A 16809-nucleotide genomic window follows, 5' to 3' on the forward strand; every position below is an offset into this window, starting at 1 on the left:
GCCTGGAAGACGTTCCTGCCCTATTAACTTCGCTCTGCCCGTAAGGCTCATTCCCAGGTTGCTGTGTGCGTGTGTCTGGCCCGGGCTCGGCGGGGAAGGCAGAGAGAGGGACTGCGCGCTGGTGCCCGCGTTAGGCCGGGCGGGTCAATATCCGGGTGGATCGGGTGGGTGGGGCCGCCCCTCCCTCCAGGCCCCGAGGTGGGTTGGGGGTGGGGAGGAACGCGCGGAGATTCCCTTTCGCCCCTTCGGATCCGAGAGGGGGCGGCAGAAGGAACGCGAGGGTGACAGGGCGTACCCACCCTGCGGCTCGGCGCCCGGCAGCGCCCCCGGCCCCGAGCGGCCGCCAGGACCCGAAAGAAGAGGAAGAGGAACCACAGGAGGGCTCGCCGAACCGGCCACCCGCTCCGAACTTGCCGAGGAAACTAGTACGGAGGGAGGGGCCGGGGCCAGGGCCGCGGCAGGAGGAGGGGCGGCCGCAGCTGCATCCAGCCCCGTTGGCTTCCTTCCCAGCTCTCCTTCGCCTCCTCCTCTTCCTCCTGTATGAGTCAGGCATTTCCCGGGGATTTGGAGCAGCCACGCGCGGCCCGGGCGCCCGGAGCTATAGCAGCAGCAGCTGCCGCCGCCGCCGCCGCCGCGCCGGGAGCCCCAGCGCCGCGGCCGCCACCGCGGCGGGCACTCGCGTTCCGGGCGCGCACGGACCATGGAGAGGGCGGCCCAAGGCGCAGACGGCGGCGGGGGCAGCAACAGCAGCAGCCGCAGCAGCAGCCGCGCCACCTCGGCTGGCTCCTCGCCGTCCTGCTCCCTGGCCGGCCGGGGGGTCTCCAGCCGGTCGGCGGTAGCCGGGCTCGGCGGCGGGGGCAGCCGCAGCAGCCCGGGCTCGGTGGCCGCTAGTCCGTCGGGAGGAGGCGGCCGCAGGAGGGAGCCGGCGCTCGAAGGCGTGCTCAGCAAATACACCAACCTCCTCCAGGGCTGGCAGAACAGGTAACGCGCCCGCCGCCAGCGCCACCGCGCGCCCCTCCCTTCGCGCCGCTCAGCTGTGTGTGTGTGTGTGTGTGTGTGTGTGTGTGTGTGTGTGTGTGTGTGTGCGCGCGCGCGCGCGCCACTGTGCCACCGGCCGATCGGTGCTGCCTCTCCGAGTGCCCTTCCTGCGTCCCAGCTCCTTTCCAGGTGGGGTGCCCGGGATGGGGCAGGCCGTGACCCCACCCCAGGACCGCACCGCAGTGGCGGAGAGGGAGGCGAGAGACCCGGTTTTCTTCGGCCCTGGCACCTGCAGGGACTGGAGTAGCAAAAGAGGGGCGCATTGGTCCCAGGGCCCTGCCTGCTAGCGGTTTCCCGCACTCCTGAAGAATGGCTGAGGAAGAGAGGCAGAGGGGGCGTGCTGTATGCCTGCAGGAAAAAGCGTTAATACCCCTGGTCCCATCACAACAATTCTCTCCGTAACATAGTTCATTTAAAACTTTAGTGTTTAAAACCACCACCACCACCACCATCACCAAACACCTACCACTTATTCTTGGTGCCTTCCGGAGCGCGCGCTACCTCCTGCCCAGTGGGTGGTTTGAGACCTCCAATCTCTGCAACAGAAGCTTAGTTATTTCTTTCCTTCTTTTTTTTTTTTTTTTTGAACACCCTCTCCCCTTTGGAAATGGACGGTTTGCTTTGTAAACTATTGTTATTAACCCCCGCCCATTTAGGTGCCTTTTGAAGTTCCCCGCTCACTCTGCCCTCACTGTTGGGAAACCCAGTATGGCCACGTGGGAGGATGGGGGTGTTAAGGGAAGGGCCCCCAGCTCACTTGTGTTGATGATGGTACGTGGGGCACAATGCAGAGGATAGTGAGGGGGACTTGGAAGGAGCAGATGTGGTGCTGCTGTTTACTTTTTTTTTTTTTTTTTTACTTTGTTTTTCAAAAACAAGCCAGAGGGAGATAGACGTTGTGGATGAGATCTTTTGTCCTGCCGTCTGTGGCCCTTGGATCTTAGGTCTTGGGATTTTTCAGGATGCTTGTGAAGTTTGAATCACACCCTGGGAACTCTTGCTTCTCTCTGCTGGTTAGACTGGATTACTTGGTCCTCTCTGCCTGCACATGGGATGGAAAATGTTCAGGTGGCTTCCAGCTGAAACTTTGACCGGGCAGTTATTTACATGAAACTCAACAGGGAGGAAGACCACTTCCTAATTATGGAAACTGACTTGTTTCTATCAGAGAACTTTCTGAGTCACCTGGGTTTCCTGGGAGATCTGCTACTCTGTCAGTGGAAGTTGTGCTTTTAACTTTTGAGTCCTTTTATTTCTCAAAATAGCCCTGGTGTCTGCTCTTGCCTCTTTTCCCCTTCAGGTTTTGAAAGCTGCAAAGGAATAGGTAGTGTGTGTAGGATGAGAGAGAGAGGAGATGATTCAATCCGATTTCAGTTCTTGGTAATTGTGCCTTGTTGGTGACAGCATCTGGTTTGTGTGTTGGGCAGTCCCTTTTAATGCTCTGCCCCCCCCCCCCCCCCAAGTAGCTTATGAGGCCAACAGAGATTTTACCCTGGATTACAGTCATTTCACTGGGGATGGTACTTTACCTGCAATGCATATTAAAGGATTTGTTCTTTCTGGCGGATTTAGTAGGAATTGGAGTAACTCATGCTTTTGTATGATCTTAAATCCACTGGGGTATGTAGGTTATGCCAGATTGAGAAGAGGCAAAATTAATAATAATGTAGTAATAATAATATTTACATGATTGCAGGCTTCATAGGTGAAATGTACTGTGTAATGTGTGAGACCTCATCTTTGCTGAGTTTGTTTAGTGTGGTCTATGCCGTCAGTGTTTATTCTTAGCATAGTAGACTGTAAGTTTACCACTGACTCCAAAAGCATTATCTCTTTCTAGTGGTTCATGTCTCAGTGTTCAGGTCTGTGTTCCCCACATCCGTGTTCTCTCAGCTGTTGCCAAAGGTCCATTAGTGGTCTGGAGAGGATTTGTGGAGACTCAGTGGTTGCACATTTCTCCCTTGTCAAGGGGAGGTCTGGAACAGTAAGAAGGGAGAGAGGAGAAAGAGAGAAACTTTGACACTATATTCATGTGTTCATGAATGTATTTACTTGGAGACTATTTTATTGAGGAACTACTATGTGCCAGGCACTTTTCTAAGAGCCGGAGCTATTTCAGTGTGCAAAACGCACAGGCATCTGCACATGAAGTAGGGGAGGAGACTCAGAATTAAAAAGTACAAGTCCCTAGCTCCCTGGCCCAGGGGAATGCCTTGGTACAAACAGTGGGCAGCTTGATTCAAGTTACCTTCACTTTTGGATCTCATGGCATGTTCTTCTGCAGTACTTTTTTCTTTCTTTTAATGTTTATTTGCTTTTGAGAGAGAGAGAGAGAGACAGAGCACGAGCGGGGAGGGGCAGAGAGAGAGGGAGACACAGAGTCGGAAGCAGGCTCCAGGCTCTGAGCTGTCAGCACACAGCCTGATGCTGGGCTTGAACCCACAAACTGCGAGATCAGGACCTGAGCCGAAGTCAGATGCCACCCAGGCACCCCTATTCACATTTTAATCTCAAGCACTGTGTTTTCGCTAGTCTTTTGGTTTTCGCACAGAGTGAACCAGGGAGAGAGTTGAAGCCCAAAAGCTTGGTGAGGCAGGCCGGTGCCAGGCCGCACGGTGCCTTGTAGTCCGGGGGAAGAATCTAAGGCTGCGTTCTGGTTGTCCAGAAGGATTTTAGGCCGAGAGGTGACATGGTCTGATTCGTGCTTTAAAAAGTTCACTCTGGGTACTCTTTGGAGATGAGAATTTCACAGGGTCCTATCGGGAAACAGGCCAGTTGGGAGCTCCTCACAGTGGTCTAGGCCAGAGATGCTGGGGGCTTGCACTTGGGGGACGAGGAAAGTGGAGAGAAGGTACAGATTTGGAGTGGGGAGGATAGAAGCTGCCCATGGGTTGGATGAGGTGAGAGAAAGAGGGGCCAAGGCGGACTCTTGTGTTTATAGCTCTGAGAGCCTGGGATGTTGAGGTGGAGGCGTCTTTTATGGAGATGAGGGTCACAGGGGACCCTCATGCTTGTGGGGAGGATGGGGGGCAGCCAGGAGTTATCTTTGGGGAACTCGTTTTTAGTTTGTAAGAAATGGGCCGTATGAACTCTTCCTTTGCCGGCACGAAGGCTAATTTTAGTCTCCAACCCAGATGGAACTATTTTGGGTTTGCTGGGAATATCAAATGTTTGAGAACATAATTTCTTTTTCTTTGTTTTTTTAATGTTTACTTATTTGTTTTTGAGAGAGAGAGAGAGAGAATGCAGGTGGTGGAGGGCAGAGAGAGAGGGGGAGAGAGAATCCCAAGCAGGCTCTGCCCTATGAGTGCAGAGCCTGATGTGGGGCTCGAACCTACGGACCGTGAGATCATGACCAAGAGTCAGATGCGTCGCCAACTGAGCCACCCGGGTGCCCCGGGAAAATAATTTCTAATTGGGTCTAGGAAGTGGTATTTCAACATTTGAGGGTCTTGATCGTCATTCACTTTTCGTTATCAAGAGAAAAGAAGACGTTGCAAATATGGAACCGGCCTCCAATTTGTGTGTGTGTGTGTGTGTGTGTGTGTGTGTGTGTGTGTGTGTGTGTGAGTGTGATGGGTGCGGTTGTGAGAACTCAGTAAAATATTAAAGGTTAAGTCTTGAGCAGGATAAGGAAGGTAAGTATCAGGCAAAGAAAACCCCAGGTGAGCAGTGGACGTTTTATTTGGAACGTAAGGGGAGTGTGGACTCCGGGCCGAACCTGGACATCAACGTTTAGCACACGTGTCACCTTGGGCCGGTTTCTTAATTGCTCTCGGCTTCCGTTTTCTCATCTGTTAAAGAGAGAAAAGATGTTACCCTTCTCATCCGTTCAGTGTGAAAATTAATTGAGGAGACTGGTCTATAAGCAGCTGAGAAAGGTGCGGAACAAGATCTGGAGAAGTGGTAGCTATTATTGGATCTTCAATTTGCCCGTCGTAAATGGACCCTTTCTGGTTCATAAAGTTCTTGGTTTATTTTCTGAATCCTGTGGTTACCCTGGGGCTCCCATTAACATAATTATGCCAGAGTTCTTTGGAGAGGATATGTTTTGAAAGGATCCTTTTAAAACTTGGAACCCAGCAAATATTTGCATCTCTACAGCAAGTGACTTGCTCCCCTCCTCCAGTCCCTGTCTCCCTCCCCTGCTTTATTTTTCTCCATCACCACCACCCTCTGACACACTCAATATTTTACTCTTGTCCCCCCGCACAAGATGTCAACTCCCTGAGGACAGAGAATAGTTTCGTCTGCCGTGTTCACTGCTGTATCTCCAGTGTCTAGAACGGGGTCTGGCATATCATAAGGGGTCAGTAGATATAACTGAATAAATAAGAGAGTGAATGAAAGAGAAATGAAAGCAGGATTAATTTGTATTTATATAGCTACTGTTGTTGTATTTCTTGGTTCTCTACCTGTTTATAGCCTTGTCCTCAAGTTGATATGTGTGTCATTTGCCCCGCCCTCTGCAACCATCAGTCTTCGTCTTCGGGGTCAGGGAGTCTGACTTACCTTGTGAAATGCCCACCTTGACTTAGGGCCCACGGCTGCCCAGCTAATGTGGGCCTTCAGTGGCCAGGTCTGTCTCTCTCTGTCCCCCCCCCCCAAAAAAATAAATAAACGTTGAAAAAAAAAATTTAAAAAAGTCAAGGAGGGAGCATGTATTAACTTTTAAAACCGTACTGAATTAAAATGAATGCTTTTTGAGTACTCCACAAATTTTAGAGGCAGCTGGTGATAACCAGGGTTAAAAAATCACGGCTCTGGGTTTTATGTTCTTGCCCACATGTCCTTAGAAAGTATTCACACACCTTGCTGGCTGGTTTGCCAGAGTGTGAGTTTGCACACTCAAATCCTTTGGGGACACTGGATTACTTCGTGGACGGCAACAGTAAAGAGGTGGTTGCCTAGGTTACGAAATAGCATCTAATATGATTTATTCACGTATGGTTCAGAATATTTATGGAGCACCTGCCTGTGTTAACCACTCCCTGTAGGATGTGCTCTCCTCCTCTCTCTTTAAAATGTATGTGTATTTGAGGAGATTTACGCCAAATGGTTACCACGGTTTTCCTTGGTTGATGGGGTCGTGGGGGATATTATTTGTTCTTTTTTCCTTTATTTATTTATTTTTTCCTGAGGTGAGCTTGCGTCCATTTTGCAGTTTGAAAAAGTTACATTGAGGGGAAAAAAAGCTTTTCCCATAATCTCGGAATAACTAGTTTTGGGGGGTAAACTTGAAGTCTAACGTACGTTCAGAAAAGCGCGTAACTCATACGCATAATAGTTCAACGCATTTTCATGAGCGGATCGTATCCAGATCGAGAAACAGCGGCCAGTCCCCTCCCGCCGTCCCTCACGGTCGCCCGCTGTCGATGTCCAGCACCTTACATGAGGTAGGCCTCTTCTTGAATTTCCTATCGAACGGCATGATGTATTGTTCCAGGCTTCTTCTCTTAACATCACGTTCCTGAGCCCCCTCCGTGGTGCTGGGTCTAATCGTAGTCTGTGTGCACTGCTCTATTCCATCGTATGAATATACTGAATACGTGGACGCTTCTCATAAACTTTTGAGTTTTTCCCAGTTTGGGGCCCTTACGAAAGCTCTGCCGTGAGTTCTGTGGAACATACATACGCATTTCTGTGCGTGTATACCTAGGAGTGAAATACTGGGTTACGCGACAGTATTTCCAACTGTCCGGCTTATGAAGAGAGTTTTTTCCTAGTGGTTGGATCTGTTAATATTCCCGCCAGGAGCGCTTGAGGGTTCTGGGTGCCCCACAGCCTCATCTATACTCGATGTTGTCTGTTTGCATTTTAGCCAATCCGATGGGTGGCATCTGATTGTGGTTTGAATTTGCCTTTCCTTGATGACTAATGAAGGTTAGCATCTTTTTGTGTGCCTGTTGGCCATTTGGATTTCACGTTTTGTCAGGTGTTACTTAAGTCCTTCGCTGTTTGTATCGTGGGACATCTGCTTTTTCATATTGACTTGTGAAAGAAAGTTCTTCATAGATTCTGGATAGGGGTTCGCCGATGGGTTATGTGCACGCGGATACGGGCACTGCAAACAGAAAGCAGGCATCGTCACTCGTGGTTTGCCATGTCATCTCTTGGTATGCACAGATTTTAAATTTTAGCATAGTCACATATAAAAATTTTTCCCCTTTTATGATTAGTTCTTTTTGAGTGCTATTTAGAAAATCTTTGCTTACCCCATGGTAATAAGGATATTCTCTGATGTTTTCTTTCAAGAAAAGAAAAACTTTGGGGCACCTGGGTGGCTCAGTGGGTTAAGCGTCTGACTTCGGCTCAGGTCATGATCTGACCTGACCCAGAGTTTGTGGGTTCAAGCCCCGCATCAGGTTCTGTGCTGACAGCTCAGAGCCTGGAGCCTGCTTCAGATTCTGTCTCCCTCTCTCTGTCCCTCCCCCGCTCATGCTCTCTCCCTCTCTCCTCTCTCTCTCAAAAGTAGATAAGCATTAAAAAAAATGAAAAAAAGGGGGGCGCCTGGGTGGCTCAGTCAGTTAAGCGTCCAACTTCAGCTCAGGTCGTGATCTCACAGTTTGTGAGTTTGAGCCCCGCGTTGGGCTCTGTGCCGACAACTCTCTCCCTTCCCTTCCCCTGCTCACTCTCTGCCTCTCTCTGCCTCTCAAAAATAAATAAATGTTAAAAAAAAATAAATAAATAAATTTAAAAAAAAAAGAGAAGAAAAACGTTTACTAATTCGATTACTTCTTAAAAGTTTGAAGTGATATCGGAGGAGTGTAGATATCTGGCAGAAACAATACTGCATTTTAGGCTCCCGGTCTGTGTTAGTTTTGTTAGAACAAATGACAGTAAACTTGGTAGTTCCCAACAACAGACATTTATGTTCTCATGGTTCTAGAGGCCAGAGTCTGAAATAGGTTTCCCTGGGCCCAAATCAAGGTCTTGGCAGGCCCAGGCTTTCACCGGACGCTCCAAGGGAAAGCTAATTTCTTGCTTCCTCCAGCTTCTGGTGGTTGTTGGCATTCCTTGGCTGGTACCTGCCTCACCCCAGTTTTTGCCTCGGTCTTCCCATTGCCTTCTCCTCTGTATCAAGTCTCCCTCTGTCCCCGTCTTAGAAGGACCCCTAGGGATTGCATGTAGGGCCCACCGAGATCATCCGGGACAATCTCCCCATTTAAAAACCCTTAAATCAGTCATATCTGCTCCCTGCCCTGTAAGGTGACATTCCCAGGTTCAAGGAATTAGGACTCGGACCTCGGGGTGGGGGGGGGGGTAGGGGTATGGCACTCGCAGCCTCCATACAGTCATTATTCTAAAGTGGTTCTTAATCCCGCTGGCTCCCTTCCCCTCCACCTTTCCCACCTTCACTGGTTGCCATGGGGACAGCCATCTCTGTCCTGAAAGGGTTGCTGTCCTGACTGAAAGTGGGCTGGTTAGGCAGGGTTGCTGGACTCATTCATCTCTGTCTACTGGACAGACCCCTTGGGCAAACGCAAGGTGGTGGGCCTTATTGTGAGGGAAATTCTTTCTAGAGCCAGTGAGTAAACTTAATTTGCTTTCATGGGCAAATCAGACTTTCTTTGGGGCTTCTTTAAATACCCTTGAGCAATCAGTTTGGAAGTATACGTGTAATAATTCATGTTTTCTGTTTTGTCATCTGAATGACTGACTCATTAGCCTGAGGACTTTTTTTTTTTTTTTTTAAAGGTATAATTAAATACAATAAAGCGCACAGGTCTCAGGCGTTCTGTTTGCTGAATTTTGGCAATTGTTTACGCCGTGTAACCACTCCTTTAAAAAGTACAGAACAGGGGCGCCTGGGTGGCGCAGTCGGTTAAGCCTCCGACTTCAGCCAGGTCACGATCTCGCGGTCTGTGAGTTTGAGCCCCGCGTCGGGCTCTGGGCTGATGGCTCAGAGCCTGGAGCCTGTTTCGGATTCTGTGTCTCCCTCTCTCTCTGCCCCTCCCCTGTTCATGCTCTGTCTCTCTCTGTCCCAAAAATAAATAAACGTTGAAAAAAAAAATTAAAAAAAAAAAAAATAAAAAGTACAGAACATTCTCTGATTCCCCGGGTTCTACCCCTCCCCCCACCCCAGATTTCCTTGTTCTTGCCAGTCAGTTCCCCGTCCCCTGCATTCTGTTTCTGATTTTTATCACCATGAATTAGTTTTGTCTGTTCTTGGGTTTTCGTATAGGTGGACCCATATAGGGGATCCTTTCTGGAGTCTGGTTTATTTCAGTCAGCCTCGTGTTCTGAGATTCTGGGTGTTGCTGCATCTATCCGTAGATTATAATTTTGTTGTTGTTGTGTAATATTACATCCTGTGGATATACCACGGTTTATCTATTCACTTGTAGGTGGACATTTGGGTTTCCAGTTTTTTTAGCTGTTATCAATAAAGCTGCTATTTGTGTATAAGTTTTTTATTTTTTATTATTTTTGTCATTTAAAGGGTTTTAAAAAATGTTTATTTTTGAGAGAGAAAGAGAGAGCGCGAGAGCAAGTGGGGGAGGGGCAGAGAGACAGGGGGACAGAGGATCCAAATTCAAAGGGGGCTCCGTGCCGTCAGCATCAAGCCCGATGCAGGGTTCGAACTCATGAACGTTGAGATCATGACCTAAGCCCAAGGCGGACGCTTAACCGACTGAGTCACCCAGGCGTCCCTGTGTATAAGTTTTTGCGTGGACACATGCTTTTATCTCTCTTGGGTACATGCTTGGGGATTGGGATCTCAGGGTCATAGGATACGCGCATGTAGAAACTCCCGAAGAGTTTTCCAGAGTGGCTGAGCCATTTCCCCACCAGCAGTATGTACCTGAGTGGACTGCCCCCAATGCCAGCCAGCTTCGGAGGGGGGCAGTGTGCAGGTGCACAGGCTGGTGACATGGTCAGACTTCCCTGCCTTTCCGGCTTGGCCTCTTTTTAGCTGCATGACCTTGGCAGGTCACTTGACTGTTTGGGCCCTGTTTTCCTCATCTGTGAAATGATATTAACCTTGGAGTATTGCTGTGAGGCTGCTACAGACAGCAGGCCCGGCACAGCGGGTGGCACACAGTAGGGGCCTCAGCAGAAATGTGTCTACTTGGGAGTCTTATATTTAAAAAAAAAATAATGTTTATTTTTGAGAGAGAGAGAGAGAGAGAGAGAGAGGTGGGGGGGCAGTATGAGCAGGGGAGGGGCAGAGAGAGAGGGAGACACAGGATCGGAAGCAGGCTCCAGGCTCTGAGCCATCAGCCCAGAGCCGGACGCGGGGCTCGAACCCACGAACTGTGAGATCATGACCCCAGCTGAAATCAGACGCCTGAAGTCGGACGCCTAACCTACTGAGCCACCCAGGCGCCCCGGAAGTCCTATGTTTTAGACCAGTGAGTAACTTTGTGGAACCGAGGGGCCAAGTTAGTGGTCATTTTAGACCCAGCCTTAGCAAATAGGTGTTTCTTAACCCTTCCTCCTGCATGAGGACCCAGGTGACAAGTTACTTGATTTGCAAAGTGGCTGACTGTCTCCATTTGCTGCTTTTAGCCCGTGGGTCCTCAAGAGTCTGCTCGAGTTGGACCGTTGTTTAAAAACTCTGGGAAAGAGAAGAGATACGGCTTTTGTGTCCCGAAAGGAGGCTTGAAACGATTGTGCCGGAAATGTGGGAGGCTTTTTGTAGCTCTGCCTGGCTCCTGCCTGATGTGATTTGGGGCCAGGCCAAGACAGAATTAAAGAGAAAACCATCCAGAATGTGATTTTTGATAACCCAGGCTGGATCGAATATGGTCACAGCCCAGAAGGAAAGTGCTTTATTTGTGTCTCGTGCAGTGACATCAATAATTACGATAAAATTAGGAAACATTATACAGTCTCGTTGCGGGCCTGTTCTTTGAAGGTCAGAGGAGGCATTTGAGCCTTGGATAACTTTTTCACGTTTTGCTGTCGTTTTTAGAGGGCTATTTCTGTTGTATGTGGTTTGGTCCCTTCCTATAAATGTGTTTTTATTAACGTTTGTTTATTTATTGTGAGAGAGAGAGAGAGAGAGAGTGAGCAAACACAAGAAGGGGAGAGGGGCAGAGAAAGAATCCCAAGCAGGCTCCACGTTGCCAGTGCAGAGCTCGCTGCGGGGCTCAAACTCACCAACTGTGAGTTCGTGGCCAGAGCCGAAAACGGTTAACCCGCCGAGCCACCCAGGGGCCCCTTTTCCTATGAATGTTTTGATAAAAATGTAACCAGTTGAAAGGCAACCAACATCAGTTTTTAACACCTCTTTTCCAGGATGTGTTCGGCATTCATCTGCAAAGTCGGGTCAGTGACCTCCCAGTGGAGGTGGGCGGGTGAGAGGGGATCCCGCCTAGGAAGCAGTGGAACCCACATTCTCCCACGGGCGGCTGGGCCCCAGGGGTCGCCCAGGCCACTTGTTCAGGGGAGTTGAGTGGGTTTGCTGATGGATACAGACGGCCCTCAACTGGCCTGCAGGGGTCCCTCCGTCAGAGGCATGGCGAGCCACTAACAACACAACCGAAGCCCTGCGACAGTTTTCCCTTTTGGTTGTTACATAGTATCTGGACAGAATTGGGAAACTTTCCAAGTCCCGAGTGAGCCGGCAGCCTCAGCCCCCCGACGCGCTCCTCTTTGCTGGTGGAGTATTCACACCCCACGTGTTTGTTGAGCGCCTCTTGTGCCTGTGCCAAATGCAATGCCACGCGGGATGCCGAGGACACAGGAGCAACGCACACAGGCCATGTTTTGAGGAGCTGACAGCCTAAAACAAGGTTGAGCCAACTTTTTCCGTAGAGGGGCCAGGTAGTTAATATTTTGGGCATCCTGGGCTATCTCGAGTCTCCATGGCAACCCTGCAGCCCTCCCAGGGTAAACAAGTGGGTACCCCTGTGCTCCAACAAAACTTTGTTTGCGAAAACAGGTGGAGGGCCGGAGTTAGCCTGTGGGATGTAGTTTGATCATCCCGGCTCTAAGATGACATCTAGACCCCTCCCTCTAGTAGTAGAGGCAGTCTAGAGTGGTGGCTGAATACAGGTTTGTTGTCCAGCGCCCTGGGCTCGAATCCTGCCTCGGGTGTTTCCTCCCAGCGTAACTTTGGACAAGCTGGTTAACCTCTCTGGGCCTCTGTTTCTTTATCTGTAAAATGGGGATGATACAGAGTCTGTGTCATAGGGTTGTTGGGATTGGCTGCGAAGCTGTGTGTGCAGGGCTCAGGACAGGGACTGGCACTCACTAGATGTGGCTGCTGTTTCGATAAGGGATGGTGAGTGCTCCCATAAGGGAAGCACCTGGGAGTGAGAGCACGGGCTCTACCTGGGGGTGGAGGGAGGAGAGGCAGGTGAGCAAGACCTAGCATGTTGAGGAGCGATCTGTCACGCAGACAGGAGCCGGGGTGGGCGGGGAAGGCTTCTCTGGAAGGAGGCTTTGTGAGTACAAAGGTTTAGAACCGTGAAAGGGGGAGATGGGTTTGTTGGGCTGCAGTGCAAGTTGTATGTGGGGTGTGGCCAGAGGCCCCGCATTAAGGGCTACCGCAGGAGGGACCTCTTAAGCTGCTGAGACCCATCATACGCTCTCAGTGTTACCAGACAGGGAAGGAATAAGTTTGTGAGTCCGGGAATCATCAGACTTTACATATATTATCCAGTTTAGTCCTTAAAGTGAGGTGGGGGTATTGCAGATTTGTCCATTCTTTGCTTCTTCTATAGTCACAGAACCCCAGTTTGTAGCTGGATACGTAGTTGTCCTAGATAAAACTGTAGTTTGCACCCCTCCTCTCCCTCACAGCTAGGGATGGCTGTGTGATTCTGTTCCAGACATGAGCAGAGTTATCACAAAAGTTTCCTAGAACCTTCTTTGTACCCTTCCTTCTTTTTCCTTTGCTCTTGGAATAGAGACATATGGCCGCAACTGGAATGCAGACGTGGTGGTTGGAATCCTGCAGCCATCTTAAGGCTTGAGGTGGCTGAAGTGAAGGCCATCCAGACTGGAGAGACTTATTAGCCTCTGAGGATTTTGTTGCTCAGAGCCACCTCACAAATCTTGGGCTGCCAACCTCTGGAATTTTCCACGATAGGGAGAACATGTGGGTAGAATCTCCATTTTCCAGGTGGAGAAACCGAGGCATAGAACGTAAGTGGCACAGTTGGTAAGTTGTGGAGCCACAGCGTGTCTGACACCAAAGGGTGTTTTCTTTCTATCACACTCTGGAAAGAGCTTGGCGATCTTCTACCCCCTCATTTCACAGATGAGATCACGGAGGGCTTTGCCTCAGGGTAGACCTGTACCAGCTCATTTCCCTGCAAGATAGTCATTATTCTGTTTTATCCCTCACTCTTTCTCTCTCCTGCTGCGGCCTTCCCAAAGAAGGGGCCCCGGGTTTTAATTAGTGGTTTTGCGTCCCTCTCAGGGGCGGAATCTCTTTGTGTGAGTAGTTGATGTCTGGTGGTCTTTTCCCTGGTCACAAAGCATCACTGTTTCAGGGCTGTGTTTAGGGCCTTCAGAATCCTCCTTAGTAATGACTTTCCTTTCTTGTACCATCCCTTCTTCATCTGGGCTTTTTAGGGCTGGCTGAGGGGGCTCCTTGGCCCTTTGACTCTGTATAAGAACTGGCAGATGAGATCTTGGTTTCCACAGAGGCCTCGCAATTCATTAAGCTCAGAGTGTGGACTTTGGCCCAAAGGGGTCACATGTTTTTGAACACACTTTGCTTTTCGGATTCTTGTGTATCTGAGTTCCACCCTATTACTGATACCTTAAAAATGGGCCTCCCGACCCCTTGGCTAACCGCATAGCACAGAACTTTTCTATGTGCGTATTCCGGCCGACCGACTTAGTGGCTCGGTCCCTAACACGTTGAACGGGGCAGAATCCACTTTGTGCTCGTAAGCACTGTTGAGAGAGCACTGAAACGCGTTTCTTATATAGCAGCTCATGTTTATGTTGCTCTTTGGACTAGCAAAATTTTTATGAGCCTGGCTGGTATGAGTCTCTTTCTTTTTTATGAGAAGTCTGCAGTTCCCACGTTGGCCCAAAGTGCGTTTTAACGCTCTTGGAGGCGCTTAGTTAATTCAGAGTTTCCTGTGACATTTTTTTGGTCAGATGTCAGTTTTCACGATTCCTTCAGAGTCAGCTGAGACTCAGGAACTGAGGGTTAAGTCGTAGCCCACACCCCCCCGTGTTTTCTCACATTGAATAAGAAGATAGGCCATTTTTATGGGGTAGGCCTAAAGATACTTCAGAAAATCTTTGCATTAAAGAAAGAGGACTACACTTGTGTCTGTGAAATCAACTTTGAGTCTGGATGAAGAAGTGTTTTTGAACCAAAGCGAAGAGTGACCTCGCTTGGACGAGGCCAGGGCGCAGTTATTCGTGTCATGGAATTGTCTGAATTTCTGTTTATGTAAAGCCTCGCTTCCTTTTCCTTTCCAACATTGTCGTACTTATTGGTATTTTTAGTGTTTTTCGTTTTGTTTATTTCCTTCTTCATTTTTGCTTTGTGTGTGTGTGTGTGTGTGTGTGTGTTTAGTTTGAAACTTTAAATTGCTTTATTATATACAAAATGGAGATTTTTAAACAACTTAATGTAACTTGTGATCTGATATTTTATTTTCCTACAGATATGATTATGACACTTGGAAAATTTGTATCAGGTCTGTAGAGAATAGTAGCGTATCCATGTAAATTACTTGACTTTAGTCTTTGTGCACTGAAGTTTTTAGGGGCAGAGGGACATTATGTTGATAACTTACTCTCAAGTGGCTCCAGAAACATGTATACAGATATACACATATATGTATCTACCACAGGGGTATAATGTTATGGTAAAACGTTGATAGTTCTTTAGTAATAAAAAAATTTTTTAATGTTTACTCATTTTTGAGAGAAAGACAGAACATGAGCAGGGGAGGGGCAGAGAGAGAGAGAGGGAGACACAGAATCCAAAGCAGGTTCCAGGCTCTGAGCTGTCAGCACAGAGCCCAATGCAGGGCTTGAACTCATGCACCGTGAGATCATGACCTGAGCCTCAGTCGGACGCTCAACCGACTGAACCCCCTGGGTGCCCCGGGTAGTTCTTTAGTAATAAATCTTTGTATTATTCTTGTAATTTTTGTGGAAATTTGAAAATAGATTAAAAAGTTAACAAAAACTCATTTGGTGTGTTAAAAAAAAGGCTGTGAGGTGTGAAGCGTACACTTCCTGGCTGAACGTAGCATATATCTAATAATTAACATAGCTAACGAGTCCAGTCTGTCTTAATGCTAGTCTTCTGAAGTGGCCATCGGGGCATCCGTTCTGTAAGGCTTATTCCCGACCAGTTTGGAAGATGCGTGACGTAGTGTGAAAAGGATTCTTAGACTATTAACTATGATGACGTTGATTGAATTTGTTAGTGTCTGTGAGCAGGTGTTGATTAAACTAGGCAACGCCGGCATATTTGCAGCTTATGAAAACGCCCTAAACCAAAGGCGTGGGAGATTTGGGTTTTGATCCCTTCCCTGTTTAGTTGTTCTATCTTATCTGAACGTCAGCCAGTTTTGTCCTCTGTAAATGCGATGAGGTGGGAAACATGTTGCTTGTTCCTTGTCACTCCAGCACAGGGAAATTAGAATGAACTATCATTTATATGGATTTTTAAAAAAATTTTTTTTAACATTTATTTATTTTTGAGACAGAGAGAGACAGAGCATGAGCAGGGGAGGGTCAGAGAGAGAGGGAGACACAGAATCTGAAACAGGCTCCAGGCTCTGAGCTGTCAGCACAGAGCCCGACGCGGGGCTCGAACTCGAGGACCTTGAGATCATGACCTGAGCCGAAATCGGATGCTCAACCAACTGAGCCACCCAGGCGCCCCTATATGGATTTTTAAGCCTACAACTCTCTCATGTAATTCTGGTATCGAGAATTGTAGTGACACTTGTTTTAAAATTGCTTGTAGGACATTTGTTGAATAAAGAGGATGAAGCGAATGTGGCTTGGGAATTTTTATGTGGCGTCAGGCCAGTACTAGGGGCAGCCTCTGTGTACCTGGGTGGCCCTACAGATGAAGACTGTAAGACTGAAAATGATCTCTCTTTTTATTTTATTTTAATTTTTATTAAAAACAATTGTTTTAAACGTTTATTCAGTTTTGAGGGAGAGGCAGAGTGTGAGCAGGGGAGGGGCAGAGAGGGAGGGAGACACAGAATCCGAAGCAGGCTCCAGGGTCCCAGCCGTGGGCACGGAGCCCGACGTGGGGCTCGAACTCACGGACCGCGAGATGGCGACCTGAGCCGAGGTCAGACGCTTTATCGACTGAGCCACCCAGGTGACCCTTGCTCTCTTTTTTAAAAAACCAAGGCCCCATTTGTCACTTCTCGGTGCTTTTCTAGATCAGATGTGTGCTCTGCATGGAGTCCCAGCAGTGTGAGCTTTCACACTGACCAGGCGGGGTGGTAGCACATGGGATGTCCTTCCTGGGAGGTGCTACAGATGGGCCGCTCAGAAAGGACCAGATGTTCCTCTCTTGTCATAGAGTCACGGAGGTGGCGAGAACTCATAAACCGGATCCCGATAACCTTTTCATTGCAGCCTCTCTGAATTTTGCAGTAAGAGAAAGTCAAGAGCAAAGTAAGGAGAAGCCTGGCTGTCAGGGGGTTGGGAAGGCCATCCGGTTTGCCACGTGGATGGGGTTTTATTCCCACTCCGTCCCACTCCGTCCCACTCCTGTCCACAGTCGTTGCCTGCTAGGACGGTACGCTGAGGACAGCGGGGGAGTCTCACCTTCATCAGTGAGCAGAGATGGAAGGCTCCGGCACTAAGTAA

The 16809-nt window shown here is 48.9% G+C and overlaps 1 protein-coding gene across 1 annotated transcript in view; it reads left to right on the plus strand.

Moving 5' to 3' along the window:
* Positions 1-700: 700 nt before the first annotated feature.
* Positions 701-16809, plus strand: part of OSBPL10 (oxysterol binding protein like 10) — a 308147-nt gene continuing 292038 nt past the window's right edge. Inside the window, exon 1 of the mRNA XM_047099830.1 lies at positions 701-981. Within this exon, the coding sequence (XP_046955786.1) occupies positions 701-981 (281 nt within the window). The remainder of the gene's footprint in view (positions 982-16809) is intronic.

The sequence above is a fragment of the Lynx rufus genome, unplaced genomic scaffold (genome assembly GCF_022079265.1).
Source record: "Lynx rufus isolate CCGP_SWC_20201006 ecotype Redwood Valley unplaced genomic scaffold, mLynRuf1.p SCAF_5, whole genome shotgun sequence".
Lineage (NCBI taxonomy): Eukaryota > Metazoa > Chordata > Mammalia > Carnivora > Felidae > Lynx > Lynx rufus.